The 22,960-nt window shown below is 39.8% G+C and overlaps 1 protein-coding gene across 2 annotated transcripts in view; it reads left to right on the top strand.

The window, feature by feature from the left end:
* usta (uronyl 2-sulfotransferase a) overlaps positions 1 to 22,960 on the top strand; it is a 79,183-nt gene that overhangs the window by 46,832 nt on the left and 9,391 nt on the right. For both annotated transcript variants that reach the window (XM_088089403.1, XM_042504039.2), the window contains 3 exons: positions 4,807 to 4,962; positions 16,952 to 17,031; positions 17,133 to 17,286. In XM_088089403.1, the coding sequence (XP_087945529.1) occupies positions 4,807 to 4,962; positions 16,952 to 17,031; positions 17,133 to 17,286 (390 nt within the window). The remainder of the gene's footprint in view (positions 1 to 4,806; positions 4,963 to 16,951; positions 17,032 to 17,132; positions 17,287 to 22,960) is intronic.

Genomic DNA, 22,960 nt, shown 5'->3' with positions numbered 1-22,960 from the left:
TCCAACAAATAAAATGCCATGTGTCACACACATTAAAAGTGTAAAGGAGTGTGAGGAAATGTACCCAAAGTTTCCCATTTCCTCTCTGCCATTGAAAATCAATTCATCTTAACTCATATAAACATACTTGGATGGAAACTCCGCTGTCACAGCTACTTAAAGTAGTAAAACTCTCCCTCCTCCTCCTGGTGGGAGTGGAGATGAATGGATAGATCATTAATAACAGGAAGTGCTAAGGATCTCTACTGGGCCCTGACTTAAACCCTAGCATGCTGTTCTACGCTCAGCGTGGGATGAGCGGTTGACAGTGGAGAGCAGTGAACCCAGAGCAGGGCTAACTAAAAGCAGCAAAGTGCAGGTTAGCGGTGACGTACCATTGTGGGTTTCCAGGAACTGCAGCAGGAAGATGGATGTGCGTATGTGCGGTGGTCTTGACATGTGGCAAACCAGGACATGTTCTCTTTTGTGTGATTGAAGGTGGAATTCTGTTTATTCTCTGCAAAAGTGGGTGGTCAGGCTATGAGACAGAGACGATAGTATGTTTGTTGAACCGATGTCACTTTTGAGAGTGTCTCAAAACAGCATTTGGAAGTTTTGTTGCAAGTGTGTGGGCTGGATGCTAGAATAAAAAGGACACTGAGAAAGTGCAAGGAGATAAAGTGGAGAGGAGAGCGTGAGAGAGAGGAAAAGGTGCAGGACTTCTCATCTCCTCACAGTTTGTGTGATTTTGGCACGCCAGCATTAGAGCTGTAAATACCACAACAAGAGTCTGACTCTCTGGAGCAGGAGCGCCCGATCAGACACGGTGGAAAACAGCCCCGTTACATAATACTTCTTTACACCGTGGATCCACTATTGACAGAATCCCTGTACTGACAGACGCTGCAAACATTTCTCACAGCGTGCATCAGATGCCTGAGCTCCACTGAGTAGGGAACAACAATAGCACAAACTGAAAGGTCAATGCTTTAATGCTGTCAATGCCGACGGGAGATTTGGACTTTTGATGGCATCTCTGATGTTATTCTTGTGTTATACAACACCAGACTGTTAGAGGTCTGACACAGTCATTTGTCATCATATCAGCAGGGAATGGTGTGCTGCAAAACAAGGCATATATTTCATTCAGCTCATTATTGTGATAAGCTGAGAAGTCTGTAGTTACTTGGCAAACAATGAGGAATGTTGGACTGCTGACCAAGTCTTCTATCTGCTCAAATCTTTTCCCCAAACTGAGTGAAATTGCAACCATTGCCCTTTTTAAAAAAAAAAAAAAATTTGGGGGGGGATTTTTCCCTTTATTGATAGGACAGCTGTAGAATGACAGGAAATGAGGGAGAGAGAGGGGGACTGACACGCAGCAAAGGGCCACAGGCTGGAATCGAACCCAGGCTGCTGCAAAGGCCTCAGCATATGGGGCGCACACTCTAGCAGATGAGCTTGAGGCCGCCCCAATTCTAGTGTTTTTAATTATACAATATCGGTTATATGTAATCGCTTACGTTACAGCTAATGATGACAATGTTCCAGCAAGTGACACAAGCTGAAGCACGCCTGTCAACAGAACTTGCATAAGCTTGTATAAGCACAGATATCACCTGTGAATTGTTATTCCAGTGCTCCCTTCGTCTGCTTGAGGCAAATGCACCCACACAGGCGATCTTCACATTGTGTCAAACCTATTCAGTCTCTAATGACGTCCGGTAAAATGCTCAGTTTCTGGAAAAAATACACAGTAAGTGAGATTGATGCAGCAATGACCTGTTATCAGACGGATGCTGTAATTTTCCCTTCCAACTAGTTTCCCCCTCTTCATCTCTCCCTTTTCAGGTCATTCCATTAAAAAACAAAAACACTGGGGTTCCCAACAATTAAAGGGGAAAGCAAGTCAGTGTAACTAATAATGATAATTATCAGTATTGTTTTTGAAGACTCTAATTTGAGTGCACGAAGTAAAATAAAGTTAATTAGTAAAATTAGAGGAAAGTCTGTTTTGTAGTTCATGTCTTTTTTCTTCTAAAATTGACCAGTTAGTTACCGGTAGAGATAGGGTGAGAAGCTCGGTCATCCGGGAGGAGCTCGGAGTAGAGCCGCTGCTCCTCCGCGTTGAGAAGAGCCAGATGAGGTGGCTCGGGCATCTAATTAGGATCCCTCCAGGACGCCTCCCTGGTGAGGTGTTCAGGGCACGTCCCACCGGTAGGAGGCCCCGGGGAAGACTACGTCTCACAGCTGGCCTGGGAACGCCTCGGGGTCCCCCGGGAAGAGCTGGACGAAGTGGCCGGGGAGAGGGAAGCCTGGGTTTCCCTGCTTAGGCTGCTGCCCCCGCGACCCCACCCCGGATAAGCGGAAGAAATGGATGGATGGATGGACAATTTTTTTCATGACATTTTCAAAATGTATTTTTGTACATTTTTTCACTTTTTTTCATTTAGCTGCATGCTAATTGTGGTGTTCGTTTTGACTAGTCCGCAATGGTTAAAACATCTGGAGTCTGACTGTTTATTAAGGGCGCTGTTGAAATATACATGCCGTTCGGTTATGAATTACACCTCTGGCAGTGCGGAGTGTACTCTGGGTACAGATGGAACAAACTGAAAGTGAAATTTAACCATTAATTCTACTAGGTCTAAAAGTTTATCTAAAATCATACGATAGGACACAAGGCTGTCGTCTGTCTTTTAGCCTTATAAATAAGATTGAATGGAATTGTGCAATCATGTTTCTCTATCCCCAGTTCACGCCCTCCATTTGAATTCTGCGCGTCATAATAGTTACCTGTTTGCCAACAAGCTATTTGTTCTGATCAAAAACCTTAAAATCCCAGGGTCTGATCTGGAATGACCCTTCTCCCTCCTTGACTGCTTTGCTCTACATCCCGTTGTTACTTTCTCTTTCTTTCTACTTTGCTCTGGCAAACATTCAAAGGGGCTCTCACTGTTTTTATAAAGCCGGTGCTTGGGTGGGACTGCTGCTTTTGGAGGAGACAAGATGAAATCAGCAAGTGTGTGTGGCCATGCTGAGCTCATTGGTGTGGAACTGCTGTCTGAAGCACCACAGCTAAAAAGCACTGAGATTAAGAAAATATTATGAAAATTTTCATATCACAGTTGAGAGAGGAACAAGCATGCAAGGGCTCAGATTCGTTTGGTATTAGTCATCCAACTATAAAACTACCCAATTTGTCCGTAAACTAGCCACACCATCAGCCAGTGAGCTAGTTGATTCAGTCGGTCAGACTTGTTTCCAAACACAGAGTCTCTCACATATCCAAAAACGGTTCCCCTGGGAAAAGCACAATCACCATTCAAGACTGGGAATGTTGACAAGAATTTATCACTGCCACATTTTTCCCCCATCTGATTTACAGTAAAGGTTTATTTGAAGTGATCAACGAGAAGAGCTTTCAAGGCAACACAGACCTGATCTGTCTTTGTTTTTTTCTTGTGGTAGATCTCTATCACTTTTAAGAGAAGTCCTCCAGATGTCTTCTAAGTGACCTGTCTCCCTCTCTCTCATTCTTCCCTTAATTCCTTTAACTGGCCCCATTTTCTGTCACTGGTACATTCGCTCGGATAGCCTTCGTTCTTAAGGGGCCACTTGTGTAAACTGTGTAGGCCCTTAGGGATAATTGCCAAATTAGTGCATTCTTGCTGCCCTTGTGCTAAAATAAGTCTCCTGTTCAATACGCATGTCAGCCTCAACTTCCTCTTTCTTGCAAGCAGAGATTTACTGTCACAAGCCTTTTTTTTTCTTCAAGATAAATGTTTTACACACTCACATCCACTTCATTTGAGGCTCTTAATCATGGCTGAGCTGCTTGTTTAATTGGTGAGTCATGAGGTGTCCACATCCTATAGCGTGTGTGTGCATGATGAAACACTGAAAAGTGGCATCAGTATTGCTTTGCAGGGAAGTGAGCCGAATCTCTGACTCATTGAGTTCAGTGGAAGAATGAGCATATGAGAGATGAGACCATGCATGCCAACACTCAATATGTGTGTGTGTGTGTGGATTTGAGTATGCATGTGTGTGTATGTTTTGTAGTTGAAAGGAAATACGATGCAGGGTAAATTAAGTCCAGCCTCAGGCAGAGTAGATGCGAGAAACAGAGGTCAAATGTCAAAGAAAAAGAGGCATGATAATCCAGCCAGAGTTTAATGGGTTTTTTTCAGTTTTTGTCCTTTCTTTTTCTTTATTTAGAATATTTTCACTGCTTTAACTTACCTTCAGACAGTGGTTTCCAAAGCCAGACTCCCTTTCCATTTTAGCTCCCTGAACACAGGAGATAATGGTCTACTGCTGCCTTGATCAATTAGTTTGTTTGTGTTTTATTGTGACTTTGGCTTTTAAAGTGGTTAGTTTGAATTTCCCAAAGTTGCACAATTACACAAACAAACTAACTGATCGAGGTAGTGGTAGAGCAGTAGCTTTTGTGTTCAGAGAGGAAAAACTACTGTTTTTTGTCAGTGGAGTCTGGTGGTTTTGACTAGATCATACATGGGTAGTTGAAAGTGTTAAAAATATTTTCAATATAGCGTACACATATACACCAATTTTTTTTGAGGTGGAACTTTTTTAGGTGGCTAAATAAGTTTAACCGCAGACCCTTACTGTATGTAATACACTTACTTTGTACCCCATAACAACCCCACTTAAAAAAATCTGAATGTTCTAGTGAAAACACTACTTCCCTTACACAAGTGAGAGTAACATACAATAAGAAACTGTTGAGCTTAATAAATATTTCAGTGTTTTTTTCCCTTTCATTATCTTTATGTTTTTCTGTGTGTGTTTGTGTGCTCGCAGGTGCTCCCATTCCCCAGCCAGGTGGTTTATAACCGTGTGGGGAAGTGCGGCAGCCGAACAGTGGTCATCTTGTTAAGATTACTGGCTGAGAAACACCAGTTCAACCTTGTTTCCTCTGACATCCACAACAAAACACGCCTCACAAAACATGAACAGGTAAGATGAAAGAGATGATGTTAATGTTAAATGAAGTGTAAATGTAAATGAAGATGGATTTAAGGGTCAGAGGTTTTATGATGTGTTGTTATTTATCCATTCTGTGGTTGACACAAATGATGCACTTCCAGGTACGTACACAAGAATATTGGAGCTGGATGGGGGATTTGTTAGAATTGTCTTTGAATTTTTACGTTTTTATTTTATCATATCTTGTACTTAGTATGCATAGTATCTTGTTATGATGCTAACCTCTGGGAATTAAAAATTAAAATCCACCCTATTTTGTTGTTTGGTCCACTGTTGAACCCTGTGGTTTTCCCGATCCCACTTCTGAAGCTGCTACTTTATGCGCTCATAAACTCTATATAAATATTCATCCAGGCCAGAATCACTAAAATTTCACTTAAACAGTCAGATTCAAGGCAGCTGCTGTTGTCATTTCCTTAAAGAAACAAACAGCATCCTTAGTATAGCTAACACTTACTGTATTTGGAAAAAAACTTTATTGATTTGTATTTTGCACTTAACTGTGTGGTCACAGTGAACACAACAAGCAGCAGGAGCTCATTCAGTTTGTCTTTCATTCAGTGAGAGAACAAGGCTGATGAATGGGGAATCTCCTTTTATTACTTCCTTAAATATCTCCAGGACATGAGTGTTGTTTTTACAGAGGAAAAACTGCTTTCGTTTAAAAAAACCGCAGCCTTTTGAGACGCTAAGAAGGGCTGGCCTTTGCCAGTGGGAATGCCAACGCAAAAAGCACATCTAAACAGTACAGATTTTTTAATGATTAAACACATAATTTTTCTCTATGGCTTTTTTCCACTAATCCCTGTTTTCATCAAATAAACAAATAAGTAATGTAAATAAAAGTTTTTCCAACTACGTTAGGACCTGATTTACAGTGCACTGTGTGTTTTGATGCGACCATGACTCCAAACTATATTTCAAAAACAACCCCTGATTTTGGCAGGATGGCTCACAGAGACCTGGTCGTGACCAGATGGTTTAAGGAAAGTTAAAAATGTGTTTGACTCATACTTTTATTAGAATAATTTAAAAGAATAATTTAAAATTCTCTATAGATACCACAGTAATATCATTCTTGTTAACTCTTTTGGCTGTGATGATCATGTTATGAAAATCTGATATTGTGCCAACCCTTATACTTTTCATTTCAGTAAAATCACAAGTTAATAGTGTGAAAAATACCACTGTGCCACAGGCTAAAAGCTCTAGCATTCAATTTTTGACATAGGTAGAAGTATAGAGGTATTATCAGCAAAATACACACAAATAATAAAAGTGAAAGTACTAAAAATTATTTATATGGTACAGTAATCTCATTCCAGCACTATCCTGTTTTTTTTTTATTAATGTAGTATATTTTGTGTCTTATTACCTGTGCAAACGCATTTTGATACTACTTTGATACTACAGATGAAAAGGGGAATTGTACTATGTAATATACTTTTAGTGGGTTTAATCTTTGACAATCTCAGGGTGCCCCAGTAGCTCACTTGGTAGAGCATGCACCTCAGTTGGGCTTAGCACCAGCCGGGTTTCAATTTGGACCTGTGGCCCTTTAGTACACATTGTCCACTCTCTCTGTCTATTCTTCCCTTTTCCTTTAACTTTATGATCAAATAAAGGCACCCCCCCCCCCATCATATGTTTTGATAGTAAATAAGTAAATTCACTGCACACGTGCAAGCTGAATTGCTTGTCGTTTTTATTTATTCTGCATTTGAAACATTGCATACAACATGTTTTGAAAAGTCTAGCAGCGCAGTACTACAGGTAAATAGTAGCTGCTGGACAGAATAAAAATAGATGCAAAAATTAAAAAAAAATATTATATAAATATTGTATTAAATATTATACAAATGTAAAGAAAATACAAATACTGATAATAATGAGATGTTTTGCCTGTGGCTTTTTGCCCTTTACCTGTACCAAGTTATAAGGACAGACAGTGCTGTGCACAAGGTTTTTGTGCGCTTTCCAGTGAGTTCATCATGTTCATGGAAAGAAGAAGTACAATAATTCCCCTTTGAAAAGTAATCAAATACAAGCATAAATTGGAAACACTTGCATATAATACATGTACCTTAAAATTATCATGAAAAATACATAACTCTGGTAAATGTAGTTTCCATTGTAAAGTTCCTCCACCGTGCTCCAGAGATGCTGCTCAGGATAGTTGACCCTGACCTTTGACATTTCCTGATGGAGGCCCAAGAACAGAATTTGATTGAGTTCAATTATTTTCTGTAGAGTACAGACATATTTTAGTTCCCCTGAATCAGTGCAAGACTCAAACTTCCTCATATGCACTTCTGCTTTTGACATTTCACACCAGTGAGATAGCTCTTTTAGTCATCTGGGTCAAAACGTGACATAACTGTGTGTTGGTGTGGGAGTGTTGCAGCGATGACTCACATCCTCATATGATGTTATTGACGGCATCCTTTAGGGATAAGCTACTGCTAACCACTTCGAACGGTCAGCGGATGCTAAATATGTCCAACTATTACTGACCGATTTGATGTAAACGTTAAGCCAATATTGAAACAGCTACTTGTTTATCCATTCATCAAACCCTGAAACGCTGGCTGCACACAGAGTGGCAGAACATCATTGCACTCATTAATTCTCTGGACATAAAACACCTCTGTGAGAAATGCTCCTCAGAAAGAGCGTGTGCATACCAGTGTCTGTGGAAAGGGGCGTCTGTTTAAGAGTCTACGTCTGTGCTTGTGTTTGTGTGTGATTCTATTAAGTGCGTCTCTTTCTTTGTGTGTTTATTTGCATGTGTGTACTTCTGCGTGTGTTGACTTACGCAGATCCAGACGCACGTCGCCTAAGTTTAGAGATGCTGGTCTCATCAGTTGTGGTTCTGGCTCGAGTCTGCAGTTTTTGGACCGTTTTTCCCTTCTGGCTCTCCCAGCAGTCCACTAATGGATTTGCCCAGGGTTGTAGCCTCATCTGTGGGTTGCCAAAAAGTGAAGGTGCCTTATTCGTCTGGAACTTTGCAGAGCTTTTGCAGATTTGTGGCATATAGTGACCCATCTGTCCCCTTCAGTACAGGGGGAAAAGGCTCTGTAGGAGAGAGAGGTTTAAGACATTTCTTGGAAATTAAAAAAAAAAACTCCAGAAACAGAAAGTAAGTGTGTCTGCGTTAATGTGGGATCCTGTTTCCTCCCTCTTACCGAAAACATTAACCAGCAGACAGATGCTCCACAGCCGTGAACGCTGTGTATGTGCATCACACAGCCACAGATACGCAAACACCAAAAAGTGACTGGCCCCAGTTCAAACAAAGATTGTAAACAGTTATTCCCGAGTAGCATCTAACCATCTACACTCAAAGCAACAGATTGGTCACTTACAGTGAATTGGTTTGGGTGCTAGAAGAAGTTAATAATAATAATACACTGTATTTACATAGAGCTTTCCTGGAAACTCAAAGTCGCTTTAGTGAAAGTTGGTTGAGAGTGGCTGCTAAAACTCTAATTTTAAGCCAGTAGCCTTTTTTTAATGTAGGTTTTTTTTAATTCGTGCAAAAAAACAAAATCAACAGTGTAAAACAGTTGTGGCTTTACCTTGTGCAACTATGTTAAGAATGGGGCGAAATCCAAGGTCCAAGGACAGACAGAAAACACGAGGCGATATACTGCAGTTACTTAAGTTCTTCTTAAGTTCTTAAGGCATCTGTGCAATATTCTGGGGGTGTAGGGATTTGGGGTTGATACTGTATGTTCATTGCAGGTTGATTGTACATGTGTGTGGCTGGATGTGTTCTCTTAGATGTCCATGTAAGAAGTATTCAATGGGACTCAAGAAAGGCTCATCTTATTTTAAGCATATTTTATATAGAATATTAAAAACCACAGAAGAGTAAAATAAATTAAATAAAAAGACATAGTAATTCTAATAATAATATCTTGCTGAAGCAGGTAATTTGGAAAAATGTGTCAAATATGGCACAAGTGTTTATTATATGATTGTGTGTGTGTGTGTGTGTGTGTGTGTGTGTGTGTGTGTGTGTGTGTGTGTGTGTAAGGGGGAAATCGAATTAATGAAAAAACAATAATGATGATGATGATGATAATAATAATAAAAATAATTATTATTTATATATTAATTATATAAAATATTATAAAAATAATAAACAATAATAAAAAGAAGAACAATAATTATAACAATATTGATAATAGAACAGGTGTAAAATACAATAAATTTATAAAAATCAGTAATAATGAAACAGCTGGGTGGTAATATTAAAAATCATTAATAATAATCAGTAGGTTGATATTATGATGTGTCAGCTATTGTAGTATGGAGGATGTCATTTTTTAATTTTTTTTATTTTTATTTTTTTTCAGTTGAGAAGATTTGAGTAAAGCTCTCATATCCCGTGCACTTGTATAAAGAGTCTTTAAGCAGATACACAAACTATATGTAAGCAGCCGCTTGAGTTAGAGTTCTCTTCAATAATGTCTGGCTCAGCGCATTTATCTCCACCACAGGTGTCAATTATTTAGCCCTCTTTCATTTTTAAGTGTTATACATAGAGACAAATTGAATTAAGTTGCATGCAGATCAGCAGTTGCAGCTTTCTGTGGTTTTTGGCTCTTCCTCCGTTTCCCCTGATGAGCCCTGTGTGGGCGCCACGGGGCTCAGGAAGGAGGGGGGCGGGGGTCGGGGGGTTGCAGGTATGCCTGGAATCTCAGACTGTACTCTACTTTCCCTCCCTGCAGCTCTCCCTGGTAAATGAGAGGGGGTCTGGCCAGACAGACCAAAGGGTTGGGTCAGAAAATACAGACACACACAGACTCACCAAAAGTGCCAAATGTGCAGGGTCTGCACATCAACTTGAGCGTGGGGGAGGGGGTTTCGGGGGTTAGCTCCGGGCTAATTGGTCTGGACTAATCGCCGAGGGGGGCAGTGCGCTGAAAACTCCTTTTTTATGTAGAACTGAAATGAATTAATAGAGACAGAGCATGCAGGAGGGACCCGGAGAGGTGAATTAATTTCTGCAGCGCTAATGAAAGTTTAAAGTTTTACATTTTATAGCAAGAGAGATCCACAGAAAAGGGAAGCAGAGTGAGTGGAAATGTACTGAGTTTATAGAGAAGAGGGAGGGTGTTAAACCCAAATCTGACTGGGGCCTCAGATTAACTTCTCTGTGTACATAAACAAGTATACATATTACTGTTGCTGTCCAAATACTTGCGCTGTGACGTAACAGGTGCCTATACATAGTTTATGAGAGCAGGACATTCAAACAGCACATTCAGTTTCTCAGCTGATCGATGCTCTCTGCTCCAAAGGTCTTTATATAAGTGTGATTCAGTCTGTTGAGACAGGACACGACAGAATACAGTTTAAGTTCTTTAGACCAAAATCTACAGTTTATATCGAGAAAGTCTGACATCATCAGAGAAAGAAACATTTATGGCACTTGGGTATCGTAGTAAGCATCGATTTGAGAAAATGAGAAAACTTTTAGTGGATCTTCAGTGTTTTGAAGATGTTGTGTGAAGTGCTTTCATATATATTTTTTATGATTTACCCCTCACATGAAGAGCCTTTTAAATCGAAAAGAAGACAAAGAAAGATTTTATTCAGTCGATAGTGAGTTTCAAGTCTGTCAGTTGGTGCCACCGCAGCCACCTCTCTAAACTCAGACGAATTACTGCAATCAATTATTCTTTTTCAGAGAAAAAAAAGATTCTTTTGCTGAAGCAACCAGGCTTGTTGTCTCTTGGTGTTTGTAGATTCTGTTTACAAGGAATGTTTTATTGACAGTGTTTTGGCCCACCAGCTGCTCTCTTGAATCTTCCCTGGAAGCCTTGAGAATCATTCTCAATTCATAGAAATCGCAGAATTGCAGCTAGAATTCCCCTCTAATGGACAAGTGGCACAGGGTCTGCCAGTTGATGTCTTTTTCTACTGGCAAAACTTGATCTGACAGATCAATTATAATAATATTTTTATTATATAGCAAACAAAGTGCTTACAAAGTGGTTCGCAATAAAACAAAAAACAGCAATGACAAAAGTACTAAAATAGCTATATACAAATTAAAATTAAATTAATAGAACTGAAGAAAAACTAGAATCAGGTGCAATCCGGGAAGGCGGTGCGATAAAAGTATGGATCTAAACGAAGCCGCTGACTCAGCCTGCCCTATTTCTGCAGGCAGAGTTTTCCATAGTCTTGGAGCTCTTATCTCCCAAGCTCTGTCCCCCTTGAGGCCCAGACACACCAAACTGACATCAAAGAACTAGTGACGACAAAGGCTGACTGTTGCATTGTCTCTTTTCGCCTGTGTCTCCGCCAAAAATTTGTTCTTGAGCACACCACAAGGACTACAGCCAACAGCCAGCTAGAGTGTACAGTCTGCTCCTGCGTGAGACCGGCAGGACAAATTTAAAGTGATAGTTAGCCAGTTAGCACATTAGCAACACAAACCGATGTTAAAAGAACAAAGGGTATTTAGCGAACAGTACCACAAATAGTTTCTTGTTTCTGCTAAAGAGCTCAGTGGTTAAAAAATAGTCTTATCTCATATAACAAGTTTGTTTTGATCTCACGCCCTCTTGACTTGAGTTGTTTGTTTCCTGTCCTCTATCATTTCTCTTCTTATGTGCTGAGCTGATCTGCCAATCAGAGCAATTTGTCTCACCAACAGGCTCCGCTCCATGATTCAACATACTGAATCGGCCAAAAAATAGCCAACAAGAGCCGACTAGTGCTAATGATGCAGAATACAGCAAATACCATTGGCTTGGTGTGTCAGGGCTATTAGTCTTAAGCCAAGATTATTGAATAAATTGAAGACCACAGCCCGAGGATCTCAAAAATATTAGCAGGGTGGGATAAGGATAAAAGATGATTAATAGATATTTTTAGGACTCAGACCATTAAGTGCCTTCTAAGTAATTAAGAGAACCTTGAAATCAATGCTAAAATTTGCTGAAAGATGGTGTAAAGAGGGTCAAACCACTCAGATGTGTTCAAACCCATCTCAGACCATTAAAGCATGAAAACTAGTCTTGCATAGCCAGACCTACCTCCTCACTCTGTTTGTGGGGATTTTAATGGATGGACTTTCACACATTCACACACACATTCAAACACTTGTGACCACACAACTCTACAAGCTGTCACCTGCCTCTCAGTTGCTGTTTTTTTCAGACAATCTCACTTTGGGGTTCAACATCTTGTCCAAGGACAATTCCACATGCAGGCTTTAGGAGCTGGGCATTGAACTGCTGATCTTCCAAACAGTAGATATGTCCCTGGTTTATAGTGGCGCACAAGGTGATTGTTATGGAAAGAAAAACAAACAACCTGGCATTTTTTCTCTTAATTGTGGAATTATGAGGGGTCAAAACAGACCTTTCTCCAGCGCTAGCACAGTGCAACATATGTCTAGCTTTGCAAGACTAAAGTTTTTATAAAAGTTTTATACTTTTTCACAAGTATAACTGTATGATTGTGCTACTGATCTCTCAGCAGATGCTTGAGTTTGCTTCCCATTGGCTCAGAAAGATAGAAATGCAGAAGTACTGAACTTCTACTGAACCCTTCGCTTCTATGGCAGCCACAGGTTTCTTATCTGTGAATTCAATGGCAAATACATAGAGTGTGCACTCCATGTAGACCGTGTCAAGCTGTCACACACAGTTTCAAAGTAGTATTGTATTATCTGGGTGGAAGTGCCTTGCTATTTCCAATTTCATCCAGCTTTCCATGTCTTCTGCATCAAGCCAGATGTCCCTGAACTCCATGCACTCCTATTTCTTTCTCACTTCGGTGTGTGCATGTGAGCATCCTAACATTCGAATTTACCTCAAAGCATGACTTCTTAAATTCAGCTTCACAGAAGAAACCACTTCTTCTAACTGATTTTGGCCTGAAGAATCCATTTGGGTGCCTGTGAAGGGAATCCTTGAACCTGTTTTTATTCAGGACTTTCAAAAACAACATCTGGATCATTGGGGGTATTGAGAACTTTCCGAAAATGAGATGCTGCAACCTTTTTTTTCTCTTCTGCTTCTTCATGTGTATGCCTCCTGTCCCCCCCATTCCCCTGTTTCCAGTCTTGTTCTGCCCTTGGCCTGTGTGTAACTGTCTGGATAGCAGAGGGACTCATTGAATTTCACTTGTACAGTGTTCAGCTGTTGTTCATTATTCCTTTGTGTTTATCCTTTTAAACTTCCACTTGTCAACTACTCATGTAGAGAACTATTTTTACTTTTCCTAGTGTTTCCAATCTAGCCTGGCTGTTAGCTATTTGGGCCAGCCTTGCCCCTCGCCAAAACCCTGACGCTCTGCATCTCCATATTTCCTAGAAACTGATGGGTGAGGCCACACATGGGCTGTAGGGACAAAGCACACACAAAACGTTGTAGAAACATTGTTTCCATTCTCATTAATTGTACGTCCAGCTCGGTAGTGTGTTCTGCTTAGTTATTGGTAGTGTTTTCCATTGGGAAGCCAGTAAGGGATCATATCTCTGTTCAAGTGTGTAGATTTCATTTCAACATAGCATCTTCCCTGAGCAATTTTTGTGGTCCCAACATTAATCACAGACACTACATAGCAAGAGAAGAATGATGGAATAAGTAATTAGATGCAAAAATAATAGAAAAATAATCATATATGTGACAACGTACAAACAGACAGCAGACAAAATCGAGCAACTCATGAACAAAACCAAACAACAAAAAAATATTAATAAAAAACTGCAAACATTACAACCACAAAGGGGCCAATAACTGATAAACAGTAGAGTGTGAGTGCTACAATCGTGTTTAAATGTAGATATAGACAGCTTCGTTAATAACAAGAGAAGTTCATTTCAAAGTAAGAAGACATAAACATACACACATACAAGTGTTGAAATGGATCTAATATTACCAGGTAAATTATTCCAAACTACTGGGGCATTAAACATAAAAACTCTTTTGCCAATTGTTTTCTTAGCTTGCGGGATAGAGAAATAGAGCTGGGCAGAGTGCATGTCTTGATAAAATGAAGTGAAAGGTACAAGATGCTGTTTTAGATAGTGGGGATAATTGGAATAAATTCATTTAAATGTATGTTGAAGCCAGTGAATTTCTCTTGTTACATTTAGAGGATTGGCGTCAAACACATTTTTTATGCACCAATATATAGTGGAAATGTCTTCTTTTATAAGTAAACACAAAGTTCAGGCCAAAGGTGACAATGAACAATATAAAAATAGTCTATACTTGAGTAAAATGCCATAAGGCTCCCAGGCATTGTGTATTGATGTCAGGTATTTTTTTCTGCTACAGATCAGCTTTTCTCATTTAATGTCATCCATGCTGAGTCAAAAAACATGTAGGCATAGTTTACTTTTTTCTCCTCCTTTGCGTCTTTTGTTTGGCTCTCTAAATGTGCCTGCAGCACCTACTCTCATCGATGATTAATTTCTTCTTTTAACTGGTTTTAAAGCCTTGGAAAGCCCTAGAAAGTCCAGCTCTTTTCCAAAACTCTGTACATGTTAAAAACATATTCCACATTTCTGTGTTTTCTGAGAAGTCGAGAATTGTGTTATAATATTTTGAGAAGAAAGTTGAAATATTAGTAATATAATATAATATAATGAGAATAAAGTAATAACATGCTCTCTTCATCCGAGATGGAATACCGAAATTAACTGACTTTTAATTAGGTATAATATGGGCCCGTTGCATATTGAAAACTGTCATGCACTGTGTCAGTAAAAGATGCGATTTGTCCCATATTTTTGTGCACAAAACTGAATGAGGATCATGTGAATGAGTTCACTCATACTGGTAGGGACATGTCCCCACTGTCCACATGCAGACCTCTTGTCTTTGTCTCTGCGATGCTGACGCCAGCTTGTTGATGGAGGAGCCTTGCAACATGGAGCATAGGATGCATGTGAATAGGATGTAACAAATTAGATTATTGCATTGCTTACTGGCAGGAAAAAGAAGTGTCTGGCAACAACCTGTGTCACGGAGGGGGAAGCAGCTCATGGCTGTCTACACGCTCCACAGACCAGCAGTGGAGTTAGTTTGGACAGGGGCTGCTGTACTTACAAATTGGGGAGATTAAAGGACAAAATTAAATTCACTTTGAAAAGGGGAAAAATGGGTCCCATACCATAACGAAACTTGGGGAAAAACTAGTTGAATACTTTCACTCATGATAAATTCATGGACTATATCCTATATCTGTTAATTCTGGGCTCTCAGAAAAATCCTCTGATCTCTGACACTTCTAGCACTTGCACTGTACCTTTCAACTCTTAATCTGTGTAATCTGGCAAACGTCCACTAGAAACACCTGAGTATTGTCAGTTGAATGAGTCTACTTTTTAAATATCCAGACATTTTCCTACGATTCTGACCTATTTGAATAATACCAGTCCGTTTCACAAATTTGGGTCGTTATTATGTGTTTGTATTACTTTGAAATTTGACATATTGTGTACTCCACTTGTGCAGCGATATGACTTGCAAAGTCATTAATGTCTTGTATATGTGACTGGGATAACTAGATGTCACATACAGAATTATTTCAGCTACAATATTTATGTGAGGAATGACTGAGAGGTTTCAGTTGCATTGCCCTTAGTCAGAGAGCTAATGTGAGGGATCTTCGCTATATGTGAGACTACTGTGATATCTCTAAGTTTGTTTTGGCTACTGAGAGCCTGCCTCTCCATGCAGACCTGGAACGCCTTTGGGATGTTTTTTAATCTGTCATAGCAGCAGCGGAAGAAGACGCTTGGAAGAATTGCTTTTAAAATGTTGGCTTTCCTGTGCATGACATGACCTAGGGGAAAAAAAGATCTATGCTGATGAATATTGTGAAATGAAACAATGTGAAGCTGTTCAGTCAAGGCAGAGGTTGAAACTGTGGTGAGGTCAATCTGTAGAGGAAGAGTCTGCAAATCAAATCAAGGTGGACCCAGAACCAGATAAATACACAGCCAAAGTGTAGCTTTAACTATGGCTTTGTGCTCAGCTCAAACATCCAACCACTAGGGATGATGACTGTCTGACAGTAGTTTGTTTTTTGTTTGCATTAGGAAGTCACTATCAATGTAAGGTCGTAAGGTGCACCTGTGACAGACTGAGTGATTTCAAGTCTTTTGGCAAATCTTTTAATTTTGAAAATCAAAATGAATCAAGCTTTGTATGTGAGAATCCAAATTCCTGATGTTACGTGCCACTAGACCAAATACTTTTTTTTTTTAGCTTATATTTACGCTTACTTGTGGCAAAATGTACATTGACCTTACTCACTCTATTAACCATTTTACTGCATGAAACCTACCTCTGCACTAGGGTTGGGCAGTATCACATTATTACAGTATACCAGGGTATTTGGAAATTTACAAGGTACTGTATGTTTTTTTTTAATACCGTCATAGATACAGGTACTCCTCTTTATGTTAGACTCAATGTACGTTGTGCACAGCACGCACCACCAGAGCTCAGTCTGTGAAAATTCCTGAAAATTCAGGAAGGTATGAAATATTACCAGGCCCAGTATGCATATATACTTACCTGTCATGCTTTAAAAAGAAAAAGATGAGCTGTCCAAAAATAGTCTTAAATTTGGCTTTAAGTTATCTTACAAGGGTCTAAAAAGACATTAAATTTAAATGTCTGATACCTTTAGACACCTTGATACCAAGGAATCAGGTTAGCTTATCCTTTATCACATAAACAAATATTTAGTTAAATCATCTACAACCTGACGCACATCCCTCCAACTCCTTCAAAATATTTTTTAAAAATCTCTGTACAGTAGCAGGAGCTGACATATGCTTGTGATTGTTGTCTATAAAAGTGATAATTGCTTGATTTCTGCCATGACTCAGATGATTGTCAGAAACTGTGTTTTATCAAATTTTGTGAGACACATTAAATTAACTGTATGTGCATTGTTTTTGTCTTTTTTTCAGGTGGATCTCATGAAGAATATCAGTAATATCCCTCAGCCATTCCTCTATACGCGGCATGTTCACTTCCTCAACTTTACCAGGTACAGTGATGCTCAGCAACAGCATTTGGAAACACAGTAACTCTTAACATTTGTTGGTCCAGAGCGGAAATTTTGTGCTGATTTTTATTTGTCTTTGTCAGGTTCAGGATAGAGCAGCCTGTCTATATCAACATAATCCGGGACCCCATCAACCGGTTCCTCTCCAACTACTTCTTCCGTCGCTTCGGTGACTGGAGGGGCGAGCAGAACCATCTCATCCGCACTCCAGGGATGAAAGATGATGAGCGATACCTGGTGAGACCCTTCTTTATTATTTCTGGCTTGAAAAACAGTTCAATCTTCTTGAGCACAAATTTGAGATTTCCATGCTTTCAAGCTGTATTTTACGGTTTTATAGATGCGTATACCAGTGTGATGTTGTTTTTCCTCTGAGAGGAGTCTCCTCTTTGAGTAAATGATTCATAGATAAGTACATATTTTTGAGTGTTGCACTTTCATCTAACAGTGTCTCAAACTCTTTAATGGTCGAGGAATAAGAACTTCTCTTGAGTTTCTATTGAGATGACCCTGTGAACTGCTTACTAATGCATAAATGTAAATGTGAGGTGTACCACTTTTCATTCAGGAGAACTACTTTTGATTCTTTGCTGGAGTCTCGCACAGAGTGCAGTCATGCGAGCACACAGGGCCTGTTGATTGATTGGCTGGAGTTTTGTGGCCAAACCATTGCACCTACCTTTCAGATTTGACAGGGGCTGTATTACGGGAATTATTATGCTAGCATTAGTCACCTTAATCAGTTCTTTTTGTTTATAAGCAGCGCATTCTTTGCCATAACAATGTACCAGATTTATGATGAATAGAAGGTCTCTCTCAAAAAACTTGTCAAAACTCAGGTTCAGTGTATAGGATTAAATGGAGTCTAATATAATAAGCCTGTTTTTTTGTGGATGTGTTTTCGTTTACTGAGAATGAGCTGTTTATATCTACATAGGAAACCGGTCCTCGTCCACAGAGATCACCATTTGGCACGTGCCATGTTTCTTTATTAGCCCAGAACAACACTTAATCTAGAACGAGCCATTGACATTTTCATGTTGGCCACACAAAGCTCCTCTGACAAGTTGAACAGGAAAAACATTGATTTTTAACATAAAACTCAGTATTTTTATTGGTTTTAATCACCTAGTTGTTTTTGTAGAAGAAGAGTCCTCTGCAGATAATTCGGCTCCCGGTAAAAACCTCCTGAACAATGAACACTAAAGCAGTCGTAGTCGGGAGTTCACTCCAGGCACATGGGAGAAGTTTCAGCTGGTTGAAATCTGCATCCCTCACTGTTAGATGCCACTAAATCTTACGCACTGCTCCTGAAAAGTATTATGTTAAAGTAGGAGACGACAGAGTATACAGTACTGAACTATATTCAGAGAGGACACCACGTTGCTCATGTCACATTGCCCCAGTCCTAAGAGAACCACTGTAGAAAACTTTTCTAACAAAATTATTTAAAAAGTCAAACAAATACTGAATATTTTAGCCTTCTTCCCCTCTATCTGCCTTTCATCTTGGTCCCAGTGCCCACAGGCCCATTTACTCTCATACGGACATTAGCTAAATCAATGCCACGGATGTTTATGGTTTGAAATACTAATGCGTTTGCAGTATTTGACAGAGCTGCACAGTTACTTTATGACTAAGTCTCTAGCTTGCCAGTAAAAGCGCTTTGACTCTGTATCTGTTTTGGTTCCTGGCCAGCTGGTTTCATAACCTGCAGCTCAGTTGAGACATGAAGTGAAATGTTGTATACTCATTTCTTATTCTGGTATGAGCTTTATGTACACTAATTATGGAGACATGTGAGCCAAGGAGTGTTTGCAGAGAAAGAGAGAAAGACCGTAATGATACTGACTGTTGAACTATGTTATATAAACACTCTGTAATCTTCTACAAAAAGATTGTAACAAGAGCAGAACCCTACTGATATTGATTTTTTTTTTTTTTTTTGATTACAGTCATTCACTCATTAAATAACTGATAAATGCCATATCCCATGTCTGCCAGAAGACTGGTTTGTTGAATTTAGGATCTCTGTTTGTTGTCATCATGAGACAAACATTAACTTCCTAAATGTTAAAATATAAGCAGCAGAATATTTCTTCAATGCTGGACTATATCAAAACCACACTCTGCTCTCTTTGAAGATGTTTTACACATGGTGTTGCTGGAGGCAGGAAAGCAGATTGTAAGGCCACAGCAGGCTGACACTAAACCCAAAATTTAAATCTGATTATGATTCCAATTAGAGACCTGATTTACTATAACCACATCAGAAACTTCGTATTCTACATCTGCCTGGCAAAGTTGTTTACCCCTTTAGCATCATACTGCCAGCTATGCATCTAACATTTTACAGCACATGCCGTTCGGAGCCTTAGTTTAATTTTCAAGTTGACTATTTTATCACTGTGTGTGAGTTTTTCCACTGCGGAGGAGCTACTGAAGTAGAATTTTAGCTCATGACATACATAGAAGTTGGCAGTGAAGTGATGGGTCTAATGTGTAATTGAAGAAAACTATATTTTGGATTAGGGGAGCAGGTAGGCAGAAACAGAATATTTTGGCTGTAAAAAATAGGTCAAAACATTGATCAGTACAAGATTTTATCGCAAATCAATATCCAGGCCTAAAGAGAGGTGCACGCCAGATTTCTCCCACAGTCTCACAGTACCGTCTGAGCTCAGACGGCCATACTGAGAGGCGAACAGGAGGAGTGAATGTCATTCTGGCTTGAGTCTGACTGGGTGTAATTAAGTATTGCACTGCTTTCCCTCGAGTTTTGGACCATGTGAGTTGAGTTATTAAAGTATGCAGACCACGGGGGCCCCTTGCTACAGTTAAAGGGGGAGGGGGAGGCTGTAGTGCTGTAGACTGGCTTACCTGTGTGTGTGTATGTGTGTGTGTGTGTGTGTGTGTGTGTGTGTGTGTGTGTGTGTGTGTGTGTGTGTGTGCGTGTGTGTGTGTGCGTGTGCGTGTGCGTGTGTGTGTGTCTATGTACACTACTATATTTATGAGGACCAGGAGTCTTAACAGGGTGTAAAACTTATGTAAATTTTGCAAAGTGATGACATTTTGTCACTGCCCCTGAGTCACTAAAGCATATTGTAAATCTTGTCCTCCTCCCCATCACTTTTAATCGCCTCATTCTCTCGAAATGTCGGAGATAACTGAGATTTTGCTGCAACTTATGACAGTATCAGCATGGAAGTGTCTCCTAGATCATCCGGTTTTGCTCTGCTGTGCTGTCTTTTCTTTCTTTACATTGCTGCTGTTGGTATTGTTTATTTATACTGACTGCGCTCGATAGCCACAGCAACCTAGCTTACCTAATCAGCAAAAAACAGCTTGCAGTTATGTGCTAAATCATATCTATAAACAGTGGCTGCAAGCATATGCCACACTACCATCTGTATAATGCTGCAGCAGACTGCTGTACACTGCAAAAAGTGCTGAACTTCACTGATAAGAAAAATTACAGGCCAAAGTATGAATAAGTCAGACTGAAGTTTAAAAGCTTCCAATATTATGTAGTTTAATGTGTTTTTAAAAAAAATGTTTTAGCTAGAATTTAGATTAGGTTTAGGGTTAAGGAATTCAAACATTCGGCTTCTGTTCTATTGTGCTAGAAGCATCTGTCCACATTTTTAGATTGGTAGGACAAGTGATCCTCAAGAAATCACCAACCCCAGACAGTGGAACTGCAGCATTCTTCTCAGCACAATGTCACCTTACACAGAGTTATTTGATACAACGTTGATATCCAAAATAAGACTTACAGCAGTACTTCTACCATCAAATGACCACTGATAAATCAATTACTCATCCTGTTGTATATTAACTTCTTAAAAAAAAAAGTTTTTCTCACTTCTCTGGTGAATAAAGAATCCAAAAACAGAAAATTCTTGATGAATTTAAGTCATAGGGGTCCACAGTTAACAACAGCAAAACTATATCAAAACATCAGTTTATAAACTCTCAGTAAACTCATGCAGTTTAATCCAAGTCTCATTTATCCAGTCGTATACTCAGTACTTAGTACTTAGTACTTACAAACAGACAGCCCTTTTCACCTCAAAGTGAAATTTATCATTGCTCTCCTCAATGCCAGACTCCTTTGACAAAATCAGTAATTTTAGCTGCTGGTGTACAGCTGCCTCAGTCAGTTAGTTTGTTTGTGTCATTGTGTGACTTTTGTGAATCCGGACTCATACTTTAAAACACCAGATTCTCTCAGTAACGCAAACGAACTTAGTGATTGAGGCAGCAGTAGACCAGCAGCTCTTATGTTCAGTGAGGTAAAATAACTTTTTGTCAATGGGGTCTGGCTTTGAAGAGAGCATAAATAGCTCACTTTACTTTTAGCTTACTTCCCACTTGGAAAGGGCTGTACTGAGCGTATTGATAAATGAGGCTGGGATTAGACTGCGAGAGTTGTGTGCGAGTCTGTCAACAGATATTTTTGATATAGCGTAGTAATAGATATATCTATGATCTCAATTGATCAAGAATTTTCTCAATTTTTGGATTTTTCTGTCATCTTCATAAATTTAGTGAAACCTGGGTTTAGTAATTGATATACAACTGGTCTTTTTTGAGGTGGTGGGGGCATCGTTTTTCATTAAATATGAAGCTGTAAGGTTCTTTGGGTTGAGGCCAGAATGTCCTCGCAAGTATTGCATTTCAAATACCTGTGTGTGTATCAGCGTGAGTGCGCCCCGCTATGTCAACACTCAGAGTTAGGACTAGTCTTGGATATATCCACAGCCTGGTGTGCATTAGCCCTGCCTGCCCTGCGCTGGGTGTATATGAGAGGTGTCAATGAAAGAACACTGTCAGTTTGCGAGCCGGGGCCGAGGGAACCTGATGCACGTGTTACTGAGACATTCCTGTGGTCGGCTTGGATTTTCCATCAGTCCCCCACACCCCTTTTTACACACACATACACTACACTGTACACAGTACGCAGTGGACATTTGAAAGCAGAGTGCGCACACATAGGACTGAGCACATGCGTGGACTGTCACTTAGGACTTAAGAGCTTTTATTTAGAATGAAACTGGTTTTGATTAACCAGCTCAGATTGATCTGGTCAGATAATTTTAGTGGCCGAACAGAATTAAGTTTATATTTCTATGCATGCAGCTGAATAGTAAATTCAGAGGGAGCAGCTGACAGAGATTAATCGGGCTCCTCCCTACCAAAATGTATGTGTATGCTTCTTTTCATACAGAGAATGCACGCAAACACAAAATGTCTATGAGGTAATTCGGTGTCCCCACTGAACCCAAAGAGAACAGGTTAGTTCCCACACTTTAACAATTCTGGTCTGATCAGTTGAGATTCCCACAGACTGTGAAAATAATCTGCTCCCAGGTAACCTGACGTTTACAGTGACACATACACACTCCCAAACAAATAATGCTAGAGGCCTGACTGGCATCAATCCTGCCCCGGCTTGCCTTGACATTAGCAACAGCAGGGTGGTGTATCTGTCCCACGGTTGTTTGCCTAAGGTGCAACTGACACATGAGGTTTACTAGTCCCAGCTATCAGATGTTGTATGAGGAAGTATGTCATTGTTTTTATGCCTCCATGCCAGCGATACAGGAGGCCAGTGACATTATGTTTTCGGGTTGTCTATTTGTCTGTCCATTGGGCACATTCTTGTGAACACGATGTCTCACAACCGCTTTGAAAGAAATTTCTTTAAATTTGATTCAAACATTCACTCAGACTCAAAAATGAGTTTTATCAAAAGATTTTTGTAGTTAAAGGTCCCTGTGACCTTGTCCGTCTAATTCGTGTGAACACAATAACTCATTGCCAGTTTCCTCAATATATATCTGGTTTAAAGACTTGTATAGTGTCTGGTCAGAACATTTGGCCAGTGGTTTTGCTGCTTGCAGCCTTA

The sequence above is a fragment of the Plectropomus leopardus genome, chromosome 16 (assembly GCF_026936395.1).
Source record: "Plectropomus leopardus strain MGB_pleo_1.0 chromosome 16, ASM2693639v1, whole genome shotgun sequence".
Classification (NCBI taxonomy): Eukaryota; Metazoa; Chordata; class Actinopteri; order Perciformes; family Serranidae; genus Plectropomus; species Plectropomus leopardus.
Note: the sequence above shows the minus strand (reverse complement) of the source record. Positions and strands in the feature narration are given on the sequence as shown.